Source organism: Falco peregrinus, chromosome 1 (assembly GCF_023634155.1).
Source record: "Falco peregrinus isolate bFalPer1 chromosome 1, bFalPer1.pri, whole genome shotgun sequence".
In the NCBI taxonomy this organism is placed as follows: Eukaryota; Metazoa; Chordata; class Aves; order Falconiformes; family Falconidae; genus Falco; species Falco peregrinus.
Window position 1 is genome coordinate 70,755,309 of NC_073721.1, and position 25,541 is coordinate 70,780,849.

Here is a 25,541-nt window from a genome sequence, read left to right on the forward strand (position 1 = left end):
CCAAAGCAAACTAGCAATGAGACTCAAAGAGCATTATTCAATGCTTACTGTAAGAAACAAATGCATAAAGAAATGCAGCTTTTCCCCAGAAGATTAGCTTCTAATATTTAGTCAGTCTAGCAATCCCATTACCTGAGTAGATTTTCCACTTTCTTTCCTCCTGATACACTGCAGAGGAAACAAACCACTCTGAAAGTTTTTTCATTAACGGAACTGTTTTGCAGATATGACTTCATCAGTCCTACCTAAAACCAAAAGAACTAATTGCTTGCTGGAAGACTATACTTGTACCAGACTTGCTTTTGAAGTAAACAGCACAATGATTTAGTTATATCTTTGTTACATTTTAAAGCACTGATGACTTGTTAGGATTAGCATAGTAACACAGGACTAGTTCTAAGTATCTTGCCATTACCTTCCATCACAGATGTCTTCCCTACAATTGCTGAAATAACCAACATTTTGAAAAGCCTTCAAATTCCCACGGAGCCAAAAAAGTTTACTTATAGTGGATCAAAAGCTTTATTAGACTAATTTGGGTGGGTTCTTTTAGTTCATTATACCCACAAGGAATAAAATTGACTAACACAACGTTCAGTTCAAGGTTCCTGACACACAAAACCTCTAGGAAGGGTCATGTTATCTGAAGCACTGACCTGCTTCTGTGAGTGGAGGACTCCCCAGGTCAGTCACATAACAGTGTGACAGAAAACAGTAAAGCAGAACAGGGAGATGCAGGAACCCAAGGGGCAGACATTCCCTCTGCATTACTTTCAAGACCTAACTTCAAAAAACTTCCCAGTTAACTAGGGACCGTCATTGCTTTCAAAGCAAAACTATGGAACTCAGTACATTTGATTCAGCCTTTTTAGGTTCAATACTACAATCAAGACCTGAAAAAATAAAATGTAGGTGAAAAGACATGGAATAAAAATCTGTTCAAAGGTTTATCTGGCATTTGGGGGGAAAAAAGTACACCTGGACACTGATGATATAGATTACAGTAAACTTGTTGATTCTCCACTTTAATATATGCAGGAACACTTTTTTTAAAAAAAATATTCCCTTTTGCATTTCACATGAATCCCCACACACATCGTTCTGTGATTTTATTCTAATTTCACCACTTGTAAAGTTAAAGTCTATGTACTTCACAAGATTATGAACATCAACTAACGCAAAGGCAACAGATGCTAGTTCTAAACTGTCACTTTTAGCCTCTGGTCACTATAGGGAAAGGATTAGAATACAATTAAATTGAAATTAAGTTTTAAAAGGATAAAAATATGTTTCTATTATGTATTCTGCTTCATTTCTTTATTCTGAAAAGCCACTCCATTGTACTGTAGAGAAGGAGGAGGGAAGAGGAAAAATACAGCAAGAAACCCACTGAGAAAAAAACAAAGTGAAATTGCAAAGTACAAATATTGAGAAAATTCAGAATCAGTTACAGTCCTTTAATTTTACTTCTAGAAGAGGAGGGAAACATTTATTCCTCTGAAATAGGCAAAAAAGGTAAATGTGTTCAGTGTACAAACAAAAGAATGAATCATTTCGTTTGTTTATGTACAATTAAACACATATCTATCACATTACTATAATAAAACTATTCTGCAATTTAATTCCAATTTGTATAAAAGTTGAACGAGACAAACCATCTGTATCTCTAAGAGTAAACTTTATAATGTAATGAATATTTGCTAGCCATAATCCATATTAAAACATTTATTATTACTGCACTGCAGGATTAACAACATGAAAAGTAACACACTTCCACTTTCAAGTACTTGAAATGTATTTTTGCAGGTTATAGTGTTTCAGTAATTCATACTGCAAGAGCATTTAGTAAAGTTTGGCTTGTCATTTATCCAGAAAAGACTGCTCTCGGTAAGAGGCTTTAATTACTACACTACCTTTCTCACACTTTTTTGCCTTACTTTTTTCGTAGTTTTAAGTATGAATTCAAGTACAATGAAGAATAAATTTTTAATAAATTAACTGTCAAGAGGTTTTTTTATTTTTTTAAACAGCAGCTAATAACTGCATGCCTATAAATAATTCCTTGCAGAGCTGAGTATTCTCCACCTCCTTTCCCTTCCAAGTAAAGGTCAATTTTTTCCACAAGTGTACTCAACACTAGCTGAATTAATCCAGTTTGAGGTTAATTGTTACAGGCTTGAGGGCAATAGTCAAGGTCCAGAAGAAAATACTTAACACTTGAGCATCTTCTGATTTTCAACTACCTCATCACATATGAAAGAGCCTCCAAAATATAAACCACAACTAATTGCAACATTCTGAATTATTACTTTATAATATATATAATTAATATATATAATATATATTAGCATATATAAAACACAAGGGACTACTCGATTTCAGCCATGCAGATAAACTGGGATAAGACATCACCAAACACAAAACACGGGGTTTCAGTTTGGACTTCTTTCAAAATACAATCAGTAAAGCATATTATTAGACTATACACAATCTAAAAATCACTTGTTCAAAAATCAAGAGGTCATGGCAGCAGCTAATATGACTTTTTTTTGAAATAAATTTATTTTTTACTTAAATTAATCATGATGCAGTTCCACTGCTAAAGCATGATAAAGACAACCTTGTTCTGGAATACGCTTATGTAAGATCCAGAAATTTCTTCATGCTACCTCAATAACTACCCTACCTACGTAACATATTCTATGTTTAAATCTAAATATTCTATTCATAACCCTCAAATGGATTCACCACAAGCCCTTGATACAGCTACTTCCAGCAGATATCTTTAAACAGTCACAACAGATTCTATTTAAAATTAGCACTTTCTGTTACAAGATTCTGCTACCACAGTGAAAAGAATAGCCGACATGTAAATGTGGCCCAGTGAAAAAATGCAAGTGTCCATTCCTGACTTCAGAATTTCATCAGTAATTTCATTTCTATAGCTCTTGCAATATTACAAGACTCAATGGGGCCAGCCACAGCTACTGCTAGCTTTCTCTCAGAAATTAGTTTTTATTCCAAATTTTGAAAAGATGCCCACTGCTAATATTTTGAATATACTATTTTATTAAGAAATAAAATAGACACCAAGGATATCATGAAGTGGCAATGAAGTTTTGAAACATTAAGAGAGCACTCAACTGTCACAAAGAAAAAAAACCTACCAAAACCTTCATAATCATTTAAATTAAATTATATTTACCTGGCAAAACTGCAGTATCTTTTTGGCAATGTAATAGCTTTTACCCTCTGCCAGCTGTTTAAATGATAGATATTTTTTTTTTTCTATTAAAAGGGGGGGGGGGGGGGCAGGGGAAGAAATTTTGTGGTTCACTAAGCCAGGAAACGGCTTTTAAGTAAATTCTGTGGGAAAAGAATGGAAGTAATGCTTTTGTTACTTGTGTCATAAGCATTGCCCTGTGTATATATTGTAGCTCATGTTAATATTTATCCTATTTATCCCATAGTTAGATAATCCTCCATTAGCTAATTAAATTCAGTTGTGAACTTATTAACCGCTATTTCCCTGACTATTTAGTTAAAGTATTTTTGAATGACACCCTATTCAATGTTAGCAGGCTTTCCAATGTACTACAGTTTGCAAAATTAATTTAATGAGCATCTTCCATTTATACAGACTCTCTCCTCACTAAGAGCTCCTAATTCATTTTGAAAACTTAAATTATAGCAAAACTATAATAATTTCTATTCAGAAGTAATAACTGCTGCACGGATTTATTCTGCATGGTACCAGGCATCCCTAATCCCTTTTCAGCTGCTACATGTGAGAGAAGAAATAGAACTATCTAAGAGTGCAAGAGCACTCATAACCTCCCAGGATTGCTCTACAGATTCATTTAAATCCAGGCCTCACACTGAAGACAGTAAGTAAACTACTTTAAAGATGATTTTTTATTGCTATGCTATTAAAAAAATGTTTTTAGTTGACTTACTGCTATGTATACAGTTAATGCACATCTTTAAAACATACTGCCTGTGTTTGCTCAATTACTGTACAAAACTATTTGTTCAGAGTTCATATTTAGTTCTTGAAAATGTAATAAGAAATCAGAAAATAACATAAAGCTTGTTATACCAAAATACAAGGATCACACATATTTTTATATCTATATATGTATATACACACAGCATTATATATGTCTACGATGGGTCACTTCCTTGCAAGCTTATCCTGTCACTCACTATAGGAATTCCTGAGGTTCACAATTAAAGCTTCTTATGCCCTCCAAATCCCTATTTTCACAATGAAACCATCTTAACGTCAGCTACTTTTCCAGCACTTTCATTGTTGTTACTGTACAGCTTCACCAGCTCAAGAGTCAAAAGTGCACTGAGAAATGAACAGAATTACTGAAATACAAATTCTATCCTGTTATCATTCACACTGAATTACTACATGCGTTTCTCAGTAGACCTCTGTCATGCGTCAAGCTTTTGAATACACAAATTCATTTTCTGTCAGTTAAAAAATAAGATATGTTCTTAAATCCTGGTAATATTTGCTTGTACATTCCACACAGAAGTAGAAAGAATACACTTTAGCAATCAAAATGTTAGCGCTTACAAGTCAAGAGCAGCAACTTCAATTCAGGGAAATCCTCCAACTTCTTTCTATTACATTGAATTCCGTATTTTTTAACACTTGAAACATGTTAAGACAAAAGCTTATAGTGAGTTCTCAGCTGTATACACAAAACATCTACAGTCACTGAAATTTATATACAAATAAATTGAGCTGCCCTAGTATCTCACTCAATATACTTTTCAGTTCTTTCATTCCTAGCATGTTACTTTGTATGACTACATGAAATAGACTGGGCAATTTGCTTCTTATTTGTGTCCATGACACAGATTTAAATTTGGTACGGAACCCAGCAAAATGTGTAAGAAGTTCAACATTATCTAATCAATTTTTCAGATGGGGGCAGGGGGGGTAGGAGAAACATTTTTTTTGTTTTACATTATCTCCTTTGGAAAGGAAAAAGTCAACATCACATAAAAAGGAAAAGAGGGGGCACAAGAAGAACAACACAACACAATCCCTTTTGTGTTTGCACTTCATAATGCACTTCAAAGACAAAATTCCTAGCAAAAAAAAATAAATCTGTGTTATGGGAAAACACAGCCTGTAAGACATACACCCTCAATGTGGTCCAAAGTACAACAGAATGCAAGAATACTTCAGTTTGTATCAGGAAGTCAAACTCTACTGATGATGCATGAGAGGGGTCATTTATTCATTTATTACACAACAAAATTAGCCTTTGACTTCAAAACATAAAACAGAAACCCAACAAATGAATCCAAGTACTCTCCTTCTCCCTTAAAAATTAATTTAAATAAAGTCTGTATTTGTAAGCCAGGTACTCAAATGTAGAAAGTAATCAGTCTGACAGTTGCCTCTATAAGCACATGCTGTGCATCCGTATATGGAAATACATTACGTTTTCTTTAGCCAGAGTACAGGATATAAGTATAACGAGACAAAATTGTAGTTATATAAGAAATACTAAGTTTGCCACTTACTAATTTTTCAGAGACTAATGTGGCAAGCTCAATAACCACCCTTTAAAGATACTGGCACCATTTCACTGTGCATGCTTTATACCAAGTGAGAATGTACAGAACAACCACCACCACCATATCCATAAATTAAGATCAGTTACAAACGGCCATTCTACAAAGGCAGAATAGATGGAGAGAGATGGAACTTTCTATGAGGAAAGGCTGAGAGAGTTGGGGTTGTTCAGCCTGGAGAAGAAAAAGCTCCAGGGAGACCTTATTGCAGCCTTTCAATACTTAAGGGGGCTTGTAAGGAAGACAGGGAGAAACTTCTTAGCAAGGCCTGTTGGGACAGGACAAGGGGTAATGGTTTTAAACTAAAAAAAGGTAGATTCAGACTAGACGTAAGCAAGAAATATTTTTACAATGAGGGTGGTGAAACGCTGGAACAGGTTTCCCAGATAGGTGGTAGATGCCCCATCCCTGGAAACATTCCAGGTCAGGATGGACGGAGTTCTCAGCAACCTGATCTAGTTGAAGATGTCCCTGCTTGCTGGAGGGGGGGGGCTCAACTAACTGACCTTTAAAGGTCCTTTCCAACCCAAATTATTCTATGATTCTACGACAAATAAACAAAGATCATGGCATGAAAGGAAGTGGAAGGAATATTTAACTTCCTTTTTACCTAGCAATTCTTGCCTGCAAACATTAATGGGTATTTACAGTTACTATTTCACTGAAGCCCTTTTATGTCCTGTTTGAACTGGTACACATCCTTGATCCCTCCCTGTCAACAAGTACTGACAGTTTGTACTTTCTTCAGTAGGATCCCAGTACTTTTTATCATGTAGGCCAGGTGTTACCATGCAGGACTGTTTTTGCCTGTGGTTACATGCTTTTAATTTTTATAATTACGAGCACTTTTATCACAGGATGGGCAAAACAAAACATTAAATAAATCCTATTGACTCAGCATCCCTACCACTCCCAAAAAAGCACAGTCCCTTACACTGAAGCATCACAAACAGATTATCAGGATAAAGCATCCCTCAGTTTCACCCTTGGTTGGCCTGGGTGTAAGTTACATTTCTCAAAGGTAAACAGACTTTACGCAACCTTTCAACTTCAGGTCTTCTCTACTTCTCTCCAGACCCTCCCACCTAAATTTACCTTTCCCCAGACCTGAATCCTTCCTAGCAGAAGAAAAATTAGGAGTTCTGTCTACTGTCTTTAACTTCAGGTAATGAAGCCACCACTACTGCATTCCTAAACATACATCTTCAAATAAAATAAATCAAGTGGTCTAGCCTGTCATTTCAATGACACTTTATATAAGCTACCGTAATGATCCTTCTCTTATTTCCTAGATTTGACTTTTTTTTTTCCCTAGACTAGTGGGTTTTGGGCTTTAATTTGGAGGTCTTCTATAGAAGGATCCCATATAGCAAGTTTAAAACTACTGACAATAACCTTCATTTCCTAGCTATCCTTTCCAGCATCCCTAGTAATAATCCATAAAACTCCCAAAGCCCATGAATCAACATAAAAAAATGACCCTAAATATGCTCCCAGTTGTACAAGCTCACTTTGAAAGAAACCTCATTATTAGAAATAAAAAAAAGTTAAGTCACATCTTCTGTTTGCATCCCTTCTGTGCCACACCAAGGAAGCACCAATGGCTGGTCCATGCTCATCCCTGTATAAAGACGACAGCAAGAAAAATCATTTCCACTTACTTGGTGTTAATTCTGGGTTTCCTTTTAAGTTCATCATCTTTGGAATTGAAGGTCCATAAACATCTGCATCAAGTAAACCAACTTCTTTTGTCTGTGTAATGAACCAAAACAAAAAAAACTATTTGTCAAACTGTCTGCCTTTATGAATTATTAGTTGAGCAAAATTTCAAAACTGCCTATAGAAATAAAAACATGATTTTGATTTTAGACATAATCATTGTTTCCTTTCTCTCTAAATAGCAGCTGAAGCATGAAATATGATGTCTCTGAGCTGAGCCAGACATCTTCACAAAACCTTCATTCCTTCACAGAATCCTCACTTGCAAGTTTTCTTAATTACAATGTAGACCACAGATTCTATATTAACAAACATTATAAGCAATGTTCTCTCTACTCTGTGTACATTTACACAGAAGTAATATTTCAATGTTTTTAAAGGTATCAAATTTCATTGTAAAAAAGACAAGCGATGTTTGTAAATGTAATCAAATTAATGCAATTTGAATTATACTAGTGACTATAAGGAATGTGAAAAACATAAAAACATATTTTTAATCATGCATTTAAGTGGCCAGAGTAAACTTTTGCAGACACCTTGAAAATACTGAAATGCAAGTCTCTGAAGCCAATTAAGCAGGCATAATACTTTAATCAGATGCATTTACACAAAAGAATGCTAAAAAAATTCAACTACATATGGTACGTTAGGCAATAATCTCTAAACAAAAGTTCTTTTAACTATGTAGTCTAGACTTGCAAGATTCATCTCTATATGCCTTTTTACAGATATATATATAGACACATATTTTGAGGAAATCAAACTATTTTTCATACAGATGGCAAGACACACTACCAATTTCCAGGTTCTGCAAATTAAGCAGTAAAGAGCAAACCCTTTGAAATGTCGAACATGAAGTTTCTCTAACATGAAAAGCTAACTGTATTCAACATTTTGCAAAACTGCAAGCAAGTATGTTTAAGGGCTTGTTTGAAAGGTTAATGCAGCAATGGGAGCTTTTCCAACAATGCCAAATCAGACTTCCACTGTTAGTGTTTCAAGATGTGGGCTCCATTGTTTGGATGACGTTTTCATGATTTGGTATCATACATTAAGCCATTTTGTTATCACAGTTTCAATAGGAAAGATGGAAAGAAAGATACAGGTTCAGTGGTAACAATCAAGTTTCTGGTTAGAAGAGTATAATGAGGCTTCGAATGCAAGTATACAGTATCTCAACCCTTGAACAGGGTTTTCTAAACATGAAGAACATTCTTTGGCATCACAATCAGTTAGTTTGGTGGTTTGGTTTCTTTTAAACAGAAATGCACTTGGATTAAAAATCTAGGTATTCAGGCCACTACTTCCAAATAAATATGAATTTCAATTAAGACAAATAGACTAACTCACAGAAGCCTAGACACCTGAGAATTAAGACTGACCCTTTTTACTACAACATATGTAATAATTAGAGTTTGGGTCTGGGTTTGGGTCTTTAGGGGGTGGGTCTGCTTTTGGGGTTTTTTTCCTTCTCTTTTTTTAAGCTGTTGCTATTGAACCCTGAAGACACCCTTAACAGATGAACAGTTTAATGTGTTAAATTTACCTAATATAAGCCAAATGCATCTTAAACTTTACAACTGAGATGTAAAAAAATGCACTGCCATAGATCATCTACTATGTACTTTGAAAAATAAGGTTTTACTACAAAAATCAAACAAATTTGGCTTCAGTTATTCAATGTATTTTTTTTATTAAACAGAGCAAAGCATATGCAGTTATATGGATTATTTCATTTAGATCTTTTTAACATTTTTTTCTTTATAACATCTTGTGAAAACTTTCAGAAAAGTTCGGGAGCTACTCTGACAATTTATTTGTTCTATTTCTTTCCTACTGTATGAAAGCTGCAATTTCAAAAAGACAGAAGAGACCCATTTTTATGTTAGATTTCAAAGACATCAACAGTATTAGAGATTCTTTGTTCTTGTACAAAACACATATTTTAACAGATTAGAAGGATTCATGACTCAGTCCCTTTATCTGTGTCAGCAGCTAATCCAACCCATCAAAACATCATCTCAGGACTGCGCCACCTAATTCCTTCTCAAATAAAAGTAAATATTTGCAGGAAAACTATATAGTGTTTTATATCTGACTGACACAGTCTCCCTCAATTTTTTGAGGGTTTTCCCCCCAACAACACTGGTGACTTTCCACTGACTAACTACAATGATCTTACAACTCACTACAGTTCTGTTTTCAGCCTGAAGGGACTTAAGCTTTAAAGAGGAATGATGATCCAAATTAATTAGACCGACTTTATGACCTCCTGGGCATAGGCAGAACTTCACCACCACATGCCACTTATTTCTAGGAGCCAGCAAGAACATATCTATGAGTTTACCAAATTTCCTGAAATGAAGGAAAAATACATACACACTGGGAAAAAAAAAATATCCCTCAGTTACCTAGAAGGTCTTGGCAAATTCAACCACTTCTCCAAATGACAAAGTAGATCTTTATTTCAAACTAATACAATAAACCTGGTAATTTTTCAAAACAATTTACACATTTCCTCAAAAGTAAGAAAGATGCCCATTTCCAAGACGCACTGCTTTTGTTCCTGGATAAGGTTCAATAAAATAGTTGTCTTCAAACAAAGATAATTAACGGATCCTCCAGTTTCTACAACTCATGTTACTGAAAGCACAAGTGTTCCTCTAAGCATGGTGCTTTCTACAGGACTATCAGAGAAAGGTCTTCCGGAAAATCTTTAAATCGTTGGCTGAACCTCACTAAAGATAACCCAAGGTGGGGGGGAGGGGGGCGTTCTTCAACAAGCAGTTCAACATGTTAGGTAAAAAGAGTTCATACTGCCTAAAAGTAGAAGCTTACACAGAAAGCACTGGCCAATAAGCCAACAGTTTGATTTTTGTCTCTGCCAACTATCCCTGTGTTTGCAGTATTTAAGCATCCCTAGAAAACTAATTAAACCTTGAGTAAAGGGTTATTATTTTCTTGGAAAAACATTATGGCAGCTACCAAGGGATCTTTTAAGACAGGCACAGCACGGTCCAAATAATCTCTTCCAGCATTTACAATGTTTTAAAACCCGAAGAGACAAAATAATTTGCAGACACCTGATCAACATGAAACTGTTAATCAATTACCAACACTTGATACTTCTCATGCTGAGTGAAGTTTAATCCAGATACGAGTTACAATAATACAAAAATTAAATTATATTTTAATAAACCGTGTTTTCACCCATATAACTCATACCTCATAAATCAGCACATCTTTCAAAGTACTGCTGTATTAAAACAAATCCTAAAAATCATGCATAACATCAGACAAGGCAAAAAAGAACATCTGGGCAGAAGGAACAGATACAAAGGATTGAAAGCAGGGCCAAGAAGGCAGCTCAAAGACAGAAGAAGGAAAAAGAGGTGGAAGGAGGAAAAAGCAGTGCTAGGATTCCTCTAATGTCTGTCCTCTGATACTATTTTCATATGCATATACATCTCATACCGATGCTGAATCATTTTTTTTCTTCTGTATTACTAGAGTTACAAGGACAGAAATGCAGCACTCAAAGTACATCCAGGCATGTCAAAGTCCCCCTACTGCTAAGTGTTCTTCAGAGCACAGCACACACCACTGCTACAGCCACCCCCAGGACTCTGCAGGAAAAGGATTCAGGTAATACAACTCCACCGTCTTCTTCTGGCTGCATTTTCTCCTTTTAAACATACTTCAGACCTGTGCTATTAAACAAAAATCATTCTGTCTCTCCAGCTGTCATAGCCACAACCAAGTTCAAAAGAGCTTTTCTCAACATTTGTCCTCTTCCTTCCACCTGCTCAGCTGTGGAAGAAGGTTTGAATCAATCTTCAAGTTTATTATGCTTGAAAAATACTTGCTAGAGACCTGTATTTTTTTATTGCCTTACTGCAAGTTCTGAACAGCTTAAACTCTTAAGATAAAATTGACAGTGTAACCATTCCCATATGATTTATTCATGTACTTCCACATCACTGGAAGCTACTCTGAAAAAATATAGTAAACTAACAAATGCAGAATTATCAACCTCTTCGTACAGAGCAAGATCCTTACCAGTATTCCATCAGGCAGACAGTACACAAAATTAGAATATATTGTCGGTACATGAAAAAAACAAAACTACTCCCTCAGTCTATTCAGCAAAAAGTGTATTTAAAGACTCACAGATGTTCACATGTACCTTCTTAGCAATGCTTTCAAGGTTTGCCTCCCTCTCTAGCAAAATGCTCTCCAGCATAGGCTAACTACTGCTAGGGGTTGCTCTTTCTGCAGTACTAGTGCTAGCTGTCATGGTCTCTGATCATTGGTGAGCTCAAGACCACAAAAAAAAATTAAAATTACAGGATAAAGGACTGTGGTAAAGAACTGTAACTCCTCTTCATCTTCTGCTTTTACACCACTGGCTACATCATCCTCGTTACTTCACTACCACTGATTTCTCAACAAGATACTGATTTATTCAATTAGACCTTTCTAAAGAATTCTGACAAATATTCAGCATAAGGTACACCCATATCATCACTGCATCTCCTACCCCTGTACAAATACAAACAATAAAGTTCTCATTCCAATTTATAAATTTCTCTCACCTACACTAAGAAATTAAAACAAGTTTTCACAGACACCAGATACAGATTCTACAGTTACAAAAAAACCCCAAATGCTGCATCAACAGATAAAGAAGATATTCTTGTATATATGCCTGAAAGATGAGAATCCTACAGCTTCATTTTATGCAGCGTATAAATTACAGGCATAGATTAACCTCACTACTTCCTTCAACTTCCCTGGCAAGATTCTCAACATAATTAAAGTTCAGTTTAGCCTTTGAACTTGGCCACTGCCTTGTGAGTGATAGAGATCTGCAAGATAGCCGTATTCTGAATTAATGATTTTCAAGCTCTGAACTTAGTTGTAATAAATCCTTTTGGGGGAAAATTAAAATAAAGATGTTGAAGGCCATATTAGACACAATCCTCCTATATACTGACAGAAAGAAGTCTTGTAAAAACCAGTAAATTTGGCGACCTTTGCTTTTTGTTATACACATTCAGAATTATTCAACTATTACATTTGTTCTCTTAGACAGGTGAGTTCTGCTATACACGGTCCTTGTACAGATGACACAGGTCCAACAGGACAAAACAATCCATATCCTTCCTCCTGTTAACTATTTTAGCAGACACTTAAGGGTTGTTTAGTGTCTGATACACTTTCTTTACGTACATTCCCTTTGTTGTCCTTCAAGTAACATTAACTATGAAATCAACTACATTTTCCACTAACAGATTCTTCAAGCAAGTACAACCAGTCCCATTCACATATCACAGAGGACCCCTACCACATATAATTCTCTGTTCAGTGGAGCATCTGGTGATACTCATTGATTTTTTCCAAGCTGCCTACCACTTCATTGAGGAATAAGCCTGATAAAAGACTTCATGCCAACAGAGAGAAAGAAGGGAAAAAAAGGGGGGGGGGGGGGGGGGGGGGGAACTCACAAAAAAAGCTGCTATAAATAACTGTTAATCAACACAGCTTGCGTTACTGCTAAACATCCAGAGACTCTGACAGCATTAATTCCATTTTTGCTCATCTTTTCTGAGACTTTTTTTCGATACTTGGTAGGGTACATGCATCCCCACTGGATGTTAGCACATGATATTTTACTTTGAAGTAAACTCTGTAGACCATCAGAATTCCCTGGTGTTCAGCCTGCGAGGGACAGAGGCACAGGTTAATAAGCTGTCATTCTTCTATATGGCAAAGGATTCCCTACATTAGAAGTGCTTCCAATATACAGCAGCTACAGCCCATCCCAAAGACAGAAATTTCTTCTAAGTGAAGGTGCCAGTTATTTTTAAAGCTGGTGCTCTTAATCCACTACAAGGACTCTAAATTTACCTTTTTAATATCATTATAGACTTAGAGCTGATCCCAACCTGCAAGCAGCAACACACAGGACAAAAAAGAACTTAAAATCAGGATAGGCTCTGGATCTCGTTTGACATACTGACACACTGAACAGCCATCCTTTAATCCCTAATTCTCTAACCCTTTCAGCTCCACACTATTTAAGTGCCTAGCTTTTAATTGGATTAAAGCCAAAAAAGTACCACTGCAGTTTTCTCACTCTATCCTTGAAACGCAGACTTGTTTTAAACACACTTCTATAGGTTTAAAACCCCTTTTCCTTCAAGATCTTTTTAATTTTCTGCCAGGTACAGAACTTCTCTGGCACTCTTTTCTACAACAGTCTGTAATTGCTCCTAGTCAGATTTCTAAATAATTGGATACCAGTAATTCAGCCTTGCTTGGCCTTCTTGCACATTATGTATCCTACTGGGGGGGAAAAAAAAAAAAATCAGAACAGTACCATTTTATCCAAAATCCAAACCAAAACCAAAATCAGACTCCTAAACATTACTACATCGCTACAAGATGCCTCACTGCTTTCACACCACGCCAAATTATAAACATGCTCCATCTTTCACATCAGTCTGACCTTTGCACTGTTTTCAATGACTTGAAGACTCAGGATGCAGGTAACTAACTCTACATGCAATACTTTAAAAAAAAAGTTAATTTTTTTCCCTCAAATTAAACACACAGTGATTTGATTAAAATATTTTAAGTGGCCTATGTTTAAAAATATGTTTAATTTCACTCATTTTTCACTTGTAATATAGTAAGATTTTTAAGCTTTATTCTCCCATTTTCTCAGCTGATCTCAAAACTAAGCTGTCATTGACAAAACCACCCAAATCAATTCTAACTAGCAACTTCTCCAGCTTTATTGACACTTTTTAGCATTAAGAAACAAGCACGAATGCCTGATCTATAGCAATTAAAGTCTTTTGATGCTCTAGGCAACAAAGGTAAAGATGACTAGAAATCAAACCCTAATAATTAGGAATGCTGCATAGGAGGACGACAAAACAGGTCAAAACTTGCCTTCATGCCAGAATTAGTCAGCTAAGGCGCCCATTATTGTCTAATTTCTTCCAGATTTGTTTATTCCCCCCACATGGCATTTTTTCTTACCAGGAAGCAAGATGTGAAGCCATCTATTAATGCAGCAGCCAAATATTATCCTGTAGGCAAACAGTTTCATTACAGGAGCCAGATACTTGGAAAAAAAGCTGGAAGGTAAAGAAAATAGGTGGGGTAGATTTTGAGCAGTTTTAAAATCAACGTGTGTTGTTTGATTAAATTCATATTTTGAAATAATTAAAACTGATTTTACTATAGCAATAGTAAATCCACGTGAAGACTCTGCTCACAGCTACATCATTACTATGCTATAACTTAATGTTCGTGGGAAACCCCTTACTCGCCTATGGGCAGGACAGATAAACCAGGAGAAAACTCGTGAGGGTATTTTCCAAAATAACGAAGCCTGCGCTGTGCCATGTTTCCTGCGATATGGTTTGAATTAAGTGTTTTCCATCCAGCTCTGCAGCAGCTTTCGGCAGCTTTATTGCCAGCACACGGGGGGGCGCCGGGCCCCTCGCCGCAGGGGGCGGGGCGGAGCGGCTGGGCAGGGCTGGGCGCGGCCCCTCCGCCCCGCCCCGCAGCGCAGCGCGCCCCCTGCCGGCCGGCCGCCTCCCTCCGCACGGAAGCACCGAAGGCCGCCCAGGGAACGTACCGCGTTGCTCAGCAACCAGGGGGTTTGCTTGGGAAAACAAAGGCCGCTCCCCAAGATAAAATTACCCTCGATGTATTGCAAATTTGGGTCCTGGTCTGCTTGACCCACTAATCCTCTGACACGGAGTTAGGCTAGAATAGTTAAAATGGATGCCTTTAACCCCATGCCACCACTACCGCTTATGCTTACATGCTAAATTGTTCCATGTGGTTTTACTTCTTGCTCCTCTGTACTTCAAGACGCAAAAAAACTTCTCATCCTATAGTGCAAAATGTAAATCTTCCTGGAAAGAAAAGTAGAGTCAAAGGAAACCTGACTGGGGAGCTTGCCTTATAGTGACAGCACAAGCACACAGCCTCCCAACTGGATTTTTGCCATCCTTAGTCATGCACAGCTGGTGTTTGCTCACTAAAATACTCTGTTCATAAACAAGCAATCTCTATCCTATTATTGCTGCCATCTATTAATTCAACTTGTTTCTACTATAATAAATCGTCTCTGGCCAGGCAGCCTTCATAAATAGTCATTCTAGCCTGAATATGAATCGTCCTGGCACAAAACCCAAAAATTCTTCCCAAGTGCTCCTAGGGGAGCACAGCGGACTGCTGGTACATCAAAAGAACGAAAAGAATCAGCTGTCAAACTGAGCAAGCAATTAAAAAAATAGGACACAAGGGTAAAACTTTAAGTTATTTCCTAACACAAAACCAATACTGTATAAATTTATAGGTCTTGGTACAAGTCCAAGAGCTTACACAATTTTTCACTAATCCATCCACAACAGGTAACCTGGGGTACCAAAAGCCTCACAGTCCAGAAAGGGATAAGAAGCCGCCCTGCTTGGTCCCCTGGCTTTGCAGCAAAAGCCAAAAGAGACCAAAATCAAAACTCCCCCAAAACCTACTTTGTCTTGGACGTGGTATCTAGGCATCTAAGTGAAACCCTATCTTGAATTATTTACTCTGTCACCATGAGGTAAAAATATGCCAAACAGACTGAGCACCAGCATGCAAGACTTGAACTCCTGAATTCTAAGCCCAGCTCTGCCAACAACGCTGTGGGCTAATGACAATGTCCAAGGCTCTGTCAATGCCTTAATACTTCAGACCATCACTATAATAACTGGAAAAGCTTCCATAGTGAAAAAAAATAAATAAATCTAGCTATAGAAACCATGGTGTTTTGTTTTAAACTACAGAAAGCAGACCTTTAAGAGAAGATGGAAGGAAGCTTTCTCTTATCAAGAGGACAAAAAAAAAATCCTTTATGCTTTGACTGTTAATCTTCTTCCATCTTATGACACTATCAAATAACAGTAAGATATCACAGCTGTTACTGAAAGCAGCAAGAATCTACTCTAATCCAGACTCCTCTGAAAGCATCTTCCACAGATCTCCCTCACCAGAAAACAGTTGTTCTTAGTAGCCTGTGACCTGTACAATCTTTGAAAAAGAACACTTGAAAGATCAGATGACAACATTATGTTTTAAGTCATTTAGCTCCGTATATTACTTGCTTTGAAAAATCTAGTTACAAACATCGGACTTGTAACAGAAACAGACTGGATCTAATGATGGAAGCACAGACCAATTTATTGTCACACTGACCTATCTCTCTTCACAAGTACTTTCTTTCCTCCTTTAAACAGTACCTTGAGTTCAAGCATCAGTTTCTATATATCTGTATTTTGCTTATAAGAGACATAAAGACTGTCATGAAGTTGCAGGAGGGTGCTGAATCTCTGATCTGCTAGCAGAATCATTACTGCTTCCTCAGAAAGAGATGTCCTTACAATAGCAACAAAGGGAAGGGAAACCATGGGAAGGTGATGCACAATCAGTAGTTATCAAAAGTAAAACTAAGAGGTCCATTAGTGCATACCTGAGGTCAAAGAAATTCACTGTAAACTTCATCAGGAGGCACCAATGGACTCTGTAAACTTAATTCTTTTTTCACCAAAACATATTTTTTTCACCATAACAAAACTGAACATTGTCATGGTCCCTACAATTCAGAGCACTGGACAACCCCAGCCTGGATCAAGGTCCCAGAGACACTTATTTCATAATCTTGACTCAAAAAACTGAAATCAATGGGAGTACACAAATGAACACACCATCAAATTCAAGCCCAAATGTTACACATAAACATGATGTATGCCACCATTATCTCAAAAAAAAAAGCTATTAATGCATGAACAAACAAGACAGAGTTGAGTTTATTCAATACACCTTGATTCCATATTTTCTAGCCCGCAACTACATTAATGCACAATTTCACCATGGCAGCAGCTTGCGAACTTGTGACTGTTAGGTCAAGCAAGTCCCAGCTATTTCTTCCACTTCACCTGCTCTTCACTGATTAACATCCACCAGATGCTGGCCTCCAATTTTACACCACCACATAATCATAACATCAGAAATTACTAGCCTATTCTCTGTTTACTTAACTTTCTTGGCTCAATTTCATCTAAAATTATTTCTCAGTCCCTGACTTTCCGAATAACTCCAGCAACAATCTCCTCAATCATTCTAGATGATGGCCTCTCTTATTGGTGTGCTTTACAAGTGTTTTAATGGGCTACTGAAGTGCTGTATCACATTATTCTGTTTACAACCAGATGTTTAACTCCTAACAAAGGGCATAATCCCAAAACTTGTTTGTCAGAATTACTAAGAGATGCTTTATCTAAATATAAATTTAAGCAATACACAAAACTGCATGTTTGAGAAGTATCGGGCACAATCCTAGAAACACTTAAGCTGGTACAGAAAGTTATGTGCAATTAGTTGACATGGTTTCCATGGAGCTACTCAATAACCGTGCCACAACACAGATAACATTGCAGGATCACATACATTTTCTAAAAGTATTACAGCAAACGCCATGTTTTAAAGTTAATTAGTAGGAAATATTCAAGCAGTTTTACTTTTCAAGATGACAGATTTTTCTCTGAAATCAAATTACTCCAGCAGCCTATTTAAAACACAGAATTAAAAACTGTGAAATATCAAGATCAGATGCCATACAAAACAAAACACATTTCATGTAACAGCTTTAAACACTCTCTTCCTACCAAGTATGACTGAGTTTATGGAAATTTTTTAAATCTTTTACAAAATTCCTACAGGAAATGTGCACATTGCATGTAAACCTCACTCCTTCCACCTGTTTTTTTTCTTTTACGGTAAGAAAAAGATGCTACATTTACCCCACTGAAGTACTTGAGGACACTTTGTATTTAATTAATGCTTTATGAGTACAAAACCTGCATTATACACCCTTACATAAGAAGTGAATCTTGCTTCTGAGTTTATCTCTGTGCCAATAAACCTGCACAATGGCACTACTCCCAGTTTATAGCAGCAGGTGGACATAATGAAGACCTGTTGTTTTTACACTTGAATGGTTCCCACTGTCTATTTATAGTCCAAGTAACAGTTTGAGCAATACCAAATTGGACAATGATGCTTTGTCACTCAAAAAAATATATTTCCAAGTTTTAGGAAAGGTATGTAGCTCCTTTTTTCCCCCCCCCCCTCAGCTGTTTATATATAAAAGTATTTTTACACATTAATTTCTCCAGGAAAAGTAAATCTTTAGAGCTTTAAAAAACTGATTTGGACACCATCCAGCACTTACTCATGTTTTTTCCAAGTCAGTGCTCTGAAGTGATAGAATTTAATTATTTATTACGTGACTCCAAACTGCACAAACATCCTCAACTATGTCTACACATTGTAGAATTGCAGTTGAACTCAAAAGATACACAAGGGAAAGGACACTGCCAAACCCAATAAAGGATGAGAACCAAGTCATTCATGGTACTGATAAAATACAAATAAATTAATATAAACTCAGAAGTCCATGAAAAACAAATAAAGAAATTAACTGTCAGAGTAAATACTTAGAATTAATGTATGTGACTGCCCTCAGCAGTAACCATTTTATTTATGATAGACATGCTTGTTTCAGATCAAAGCTGATAATTAGATGTTCACCTACCGAATCATTTGCTGCTAGGGCAAGGGCTATATTTACTGCAAGAAAGAAGAAGAAAAAAAATAATAAGTGCAAGAAAATTCAGTTCTAAATACCGAGTACATTATCATTACTAACAAGAGAAAATATAAGTATGTTACACTGACTTAACTACGTTCATCATCTTGGTTTTTAGCTTCTCGCACCTCTACAGTCTTACTAGTTTAAGTGGCAGCAATACCCACATTTCAGTCCATGTCTGCTAGCAGACTAAAATTGTAGCTAATCTGCAAAAACTTGCAAACTCTTGAGTTTCTAGAGGACACTGCAAAATAAAAACACAATATAAGTATTATGCCAAAGCACAACATCAAGAAACAAAAGTTGAGGTACCCACCTGACTTGAAAAGTGGACACTGTACTATAAAACTGAAATAACCATACCACCAGTAACCTTCACCACAATCTGTAGTGAACTTTTTTAAAACTAGAAATCAGATAAGTATTGACCTCAACCATTAAAGTACAGGGACCAAAAAGATGACCATACCCCTTTTTCTGATTTCTTGTGATATATTAAACATGAGTATTTTCTGGACAAAGGTACAATGCATGGTTTTCACTTCATTTTTATGTCAGAAAACAAAGTCTGCCCTGAAAGCATCTCTAACAACTAAGGAAACATAAAAAAAGGGTAAAGCAACTAAAAAGACAATGAGTTGGTTTACAGTTTTTTACATTTCCACCAATACATAAAACCCGTAACTAAAAAGCATATGCAAGAAATGGTATCTTTTAATGGCTCACCAGCTTCAACTATGTAGGAAGACTTCCTAGAAATGTCACTATAACGACATAGTAATTGTAATAGTAATAGTAATCCAGGCAGTAACATGTCTTAAAAGAAAGAAAAAAAAAAAAAAACCAAACCCCAAAACACGGAAAAAACCCCCAACACTCTTTCTTGGGTAACATCTTTTGCCTTCTTTACACATTGCTCTATGTCAGTCCACAGTGTCTTTTAAAAAAGGTAACTTGCAGTCAGCCTTGCTCTACTAGAAGAGTATGAAAGTATTGAGAACAAGCTGGGGAGCCAGATTTACAGCTTAAAAAACAGTATTGAGAAAGAGAAGTTCCTTTAAACAAAATGGTGAGGTGATTATCGCACAGCTCTCCCTAAGAAGCACACAGCCCCTGTTTGCTCCTAAGCTGACAAAGCATATAGATTTTATTCTCCAGTTTGCTACTTAAACAGATGCTTGATTAACCATTCCCTGAATCAATGAGAGGAAAATTCATCCTCTGAAATGTGGAAACCAATCTACAAATCACAGAAAAGGAAAACCAAGCAAACAAATGACCAAGGAAAAAAAAAAAATCAACTGTAGTTCATGTCTGAAGAGGCACAAAGGAAACATCAAGTTACTCCACAGAGTCTTTAAACCATTTTATATAACTATTCTCTTCCTATACAATTATTAAATGTGAAAATTGAAGTATGATCCACAATGCTTCTTCAGTAAAGGATACTTGACTACTGAAGGGGAAAAGGGAGATAGTAGGAATAATATAGTGTGAAAACTTCAGGGGTTTAGCCAGGTATCTAAATGGACACCTCATGTTCTCTGTTAAATCCCAGCTGATTCTTGCACCCATTGTCTTGGTATTACCATCAGTTCCAAAAGGGCACTGAGATGTAGCATAGGACCTAACCTGACCCTAAATATTCATATTGCCCCTAACTATTAAGCTCCCATAACTAAGAGCACAGAAGAGCAGAGCAGATACATTCTAGAAACTCAATACAATTTTTTTTCATAATAATTTTTTTAAACTTCACAACAGTGTCTAAGAAAAATTACCATGGTATCTTGGCCCATGCTAAACAAGCCAACCAGTACCAAGAGTGATGCACAGGGAGATCCAACTTAGTCTTCTTGAAATCAGTACAAATCTGAGAAGGTTTATTAGTTTGGACTTTGTAACTCCCAAATCTGAACTGGCCCTAGGAATAGTACAGTTGAATTCTCAGAACACTGAGCTAACAATACAAGTAGAACTTCTTGGCCCAAAATCAGACATGTACGGAGCCAGCTGAGATTGTCTCCATCCATGACATGGTTAATCTACATCATCAATAAAATACCTGTAGATAACCAAGATGAACTCTCCCTGAAAAATAACTTTCAATACTTACATGTCAATGTAAGTGGCATTTAGAAATAGAATAACCAGTTTATGACTATTTATCAGAATATTTTAACATGTAGAGAAGGCACAGAATCAAAAGACTACATTTTCTTGGAAACGAACCATGAACAAAACCATTACTGCCTTTGCCAAAGCCCAGACTTGTGTCTGGGTTGGTCAGGCAAATGGAAGGCTTTTGGCCTCTACCCTGAAAGGCTGAATTTCAATAATAGGACATCCTACATGCAGAATAAGAGCATGCAAGAAAAAAAAAAAAATCTACAGTTAGTAAGACTGAGAAAGTCAACACATGGTCAAATATACAAGCTCTCCCGAAAAATAATGAAAAATCTCAGCTCATTGGTCTTTGCTAAAAATGTCTGAAGGCCAAGGTAGTTGGCAGTATCAGTAGTTTTACTTTCCTCAAACCACAGGACTAACAAATCGTGAGCAAGAACGCCAGCCATTAATTTCATTCCACTTCCACAGCTGAAAACAGTAAGAGTTTCAATAACTTAGAAACTCCTCTTATTTCAAGACCACACTTGGAACTCTTCTTATGCCAGGATCAATTTTCTACAGTACTCTCATCTTCAGGGCAAGGCAAAGAAAGGGGGACAGAAAAGACAAAAAAAAACCCCAAACCAACCAAACAAAAAACCCGAACACAAACCACAACTTTGGCCAGATGGAGTAAATGCAGCAGACTGCTGGTAAAAGACAGAAACTTGACAGGAAAGAGACACAAAACAAACACACCAACACTTACACTAGGTAAACATAAAAACCCAACAACAAGCAACCAAAGTATTTAAATATGCATTGAAAAATATTTTCTTATTTTAATCATTGACTACAATGATTTCAGAAGACCAAAAAGTGCTAGAAGCAACAGAGAACACTATGAAAGCTGCAGGCAACAAACAGAGTTATTCAACAGGTTAAGGAATGGCCCCGACAAACCTGACCAGAATGCATAACAACTTGTCCTAAAACAGAGAACCAGAGTAATTGAAATATAAACACACTGGGGGAAAGAATACGAAGAGCCTTGACAGCCCTTCAGAGAGATGCAGACAATAAGACTTAGGTTATTTTCTATGGTGCTTTAGGAATGAGACGCGTGCTATTCTCCTTCCTTTTAAACTCCTGCTCTCATAATGAGCCAACAGAGCTGTCAGCAAACATATTCCCCACAAACCTCCATCATGAGAAACATAATTTTAAGTACGTTATCCAGCAATGATGCCATGCAATACTTTTGTTCGTACAAGTTACCTGATCTTCAGTTGTTCATCTGAACCATGACATTTATTGTTTTTAATAAAAATCTAATTACTTTTTCTTCTCAGTATCACAAATGAACACATTCATTAACAAAAGCCTGTCCAATACAAGAACATTTGAATGATTCATTTACATCTCAACTCTCTTATTTAATGCTTGTTGAACCTTGATTTTTTTTTATTTTTAAATGCATGGGTACGCACTCCCACATCTAAGTATTATTTATACGTATGTCATCCTACATGTACAAATTACATACAGTTGCTAGTTAGCAGAATATAAATTAGCACATTTGCAAACATAAGGACGATAATCTGAATTTACTGTTAAAATTATGCTCATTTTGTACACTGTTGATTTAAAAACAGATATTTGCTATTTCCAGTAACCTGAAACAACCACCATATGAATTATAACCATCAACTAAAAGGTAGATCATTAAGAAATACAAGTATCGATTGATTTGCATGTCTTTGTACATATATGCTACCCTATACATAGGATACACATATATGTAGAGAAAAAAATACTTTCCATTACTTTTTTTTTTACTACAGTTACTCTCACAACTGATATCTTATTTGTCTGTTCTAGTATTTATTAGACAGTTCTTTTCAAGCATGGCTGTAACACAAACCACAAAATGAGAAATCAAGAGCTACATCAATGTGTTATTCACAGCAAATAGAGATGAACAGCAGACAACATTCAACTAAAGGATGACTCTTTTCCAATCCAGATGCTAAGGAAGAGATCTTTAAAACAAATTTCTAACACTCTACAGACATCTTTTCAAAGAGATTTACCTTCAGTATCATCTTTGTTTAAAATCTGCAATACTGGTAACCCATGTACTATCTTGTTCTACCACCTACGGACTGCACAGTTTTGAGAGAAAAATTATTCAAAACCTAATGGTGGCCTGGAAGAGGAGTTCAAGGTGCTTCACCAGGCTGTGATCAATTCGCATGATTTATAACTAACTACTGTTTCACCTTTTGCTTATGAAATGCCTATACTAGTTGACAAAATTGGAGACCTATTTTTAAACTTTCCAAATATTAGCATCCTTTACAAAGCACTTAACTATGCTGACATAGCACAGAAGAGCATTGTGCAGGCACACCTACACTGCTAGGGAAGGAGGAACAGCATCACTGCACTGGCGTATGATCCTGTCCACCTCAGCTTGCATCTCCTCTTCAGAGAGCAGACTGTCCCAGGACAGCGCTGCAGTATTATGAAGATACTAATTCAATACTGCCTGCTCGATTTGCAACTCATATGAAGCCAAAACCACGCAGATTCTCAATGGCTGCAATGGGACTTGACAGAGGCAAAGGTCTTTGTTAGTGGGATTAGTTAGACTCAGTTAGAAGGTAACGAATCAAGTGCCCAAATATTCCTTATGAAGTATTACAAAATGTGCAAAGTAAACAATAAAAAAATTAATAATCTTACCTGCTGTTGTTGATTTTCCAACTCCTCCTTTTCCAGAAGCACAGACCACCACCTGCTTAACTCCTTCTATGGGCTTCTGTTTCGGCAGCCCGCGTGACAGGATCCGGGCGCGTTTGTCCCTCAGAGCCTCATCCCTGGAGCCTGAGGACTAACAAAAACAGAGAGCAAGCAAATGCGTATGCACCAACCTTCAGTTTTCACAGAGAAAGCTGACAGGGAAGAACCCAACTGTGCACTGACAGAGTTTCACTGCCGGTGCAAACCCAGGCCCTCCCAAGAAGGCCTGCTCCAGGGCAGGGGGCCTGCTGGAAAATAACCCCAGGGGGCATTTTGTTTAGACAGTTAAGTATTATGGATGTTAACACTGGAATGAAAAAAAGAAAAGGGCTTATGTTAAACCGAAACACCACTTAAAAAGTCGGAAGCTTTAAAAAGTAGGCTAGACCCAGCGGTCTTTTATGTTACAGTTGCTTCAAGCACGACAAATACGGCTAACGGCAAAGGGAAACCCCAGGTGCTGAGGCGCCGGTGAGGCACAAGCAGCTTTGCAGAGGGCTGCGTGTCCCCCAGCCGTGTCACAGGCACAGAGCAAGTGCCGGCTGACGGGCGCACGCCCCGCTTCGCTGCTCTTTCAGAAGGCGACACACCGCAGCGCTCCGCCACCCTGCGGGCCCCCGCAGCGGGACGGGCGGGCTACAGCCCGGAGCCTGCCTCTCCACAGCGGCGTCCCACCTGCTGCCGGGCGGCCCGGTGCTGCTGCTCCCGACGCTACTGCCGCAGAACGGGCTCGGGTCCTGGCATCACCTTCCTCTGCTCGGGCCGGCCGATGCCCCACACCACTCCTATGCCCTGCAGCAACCGTATCCCCACACCGCAAGGCAGCTGCCGAACCGGCTGCGCCAGGACGCAGCCCGCCGGGGCACCCGGGCGGCTCCGGGCCACGGCGGCCCTCCTGCCTCCCACCGCGCCGCGGCTCCCGCCCAGGCGCACACACACCCCGACCCTCCGCGGCCGTCCCGCTCCCCTCCCGCCCCGGGACGGACCCGGCGCACAGCGGAGAGCTCATGCCTCACTCACCGCGGAGTCGGCAAACGAGGCGGCGAGCCCGTAGCCCGGGTCGCGCCGCGGCGCCGTGGGAGCCCTCCCGCCGCCGACGGGAAGGCGGGCGGCGCGTAGCGCCCAGCGCCAGGCGGGAGCCCCCATACCCGCCGCCGCCAGCGCCTCCCCCCGCCCGGGCGCGCTGAGATGGCGCCGTCTGGCTGCGCCGCGGCCCGCCCCTTGCGCCGCCTTGGGCCTCCCCTCCCCCGCTCGGCCCGAGCGCCAGCCCCTGCCGAGCCCGGGAGGCCCGGAGCCCCGGCCGCGGGGCTGAGGCTGGGCCGCCCCGGGTAGAGCCGACAGGTTCCTGGAGGTGGAGGGTGTTGCGCAGAGAGAACCTCGGTGGAGCAGGCCAAGGCCTTCCCGGGTAAAGTGCCGAGCGGTGGCACTGTGAGGCAGCAGCACCGAAGAGCAGCTCCTGTGAGAAAACTGGACCCAAGGGAAAAATCCTGGGTGACCATATGCGTTAGGGATCGGTTTGGGGTTGCTCCTCGCAGTGTTGCACCTGGCCTCGCTGGCTCGTGGTGGGTTTTGTGGTGTTCACTGCGGCGCT

At 38.4% G+C, this 25,541-nt stretch overlaps 1 protein-coding gene across 5 annotated transcripts in view; it reads right to left on the bottom strand.

The window, feature by feature from the left end:
• Positions 1 to 25,139, bottom strand: part of NUBPL (NUBP iron-sulfur cluster assembly factor, mitochondrial) — a 159,233-nt gene extending 134,094 nt beyond the window's left edge. For 4 of the 5 annotated variants that reach the window (XR_008747379.1, XM_055805122.1, XM_055805111.1 and 1 more), the window contains exons 1-4: positions 24,971 to 25,136; positions 23,894 to 24,041; positions 18,980 to 19,014; positions 7,263 to 7,353 (exon numbers count right to left, since the gene is read on the bottom strand). Coding sequence is in view for 4 of the 5 variants with exons in the window: in XM_055805122.1 (XP_055661097.1) it covers positions 7,263 to 7,353; positions 18,980 to 19,014; positions 23,894 to 24,041; positions 24,971 to 25,096 (400 nt within the window). In the remaining variant the exon portion in view is untranslated. Of the gene's footprint in view, positions 1 to 7,262; positions 7,354 to 18,979; positions 19,015 to 23,893; positions 24,042 to 24,970 lie in introns of all 5 variants that reach the window. The other variant, XM_055805094.1, reaches the window with a different exon arrangement.
• Positions 25,140 to 25,541: the final 402 nt, after the last annotated feature.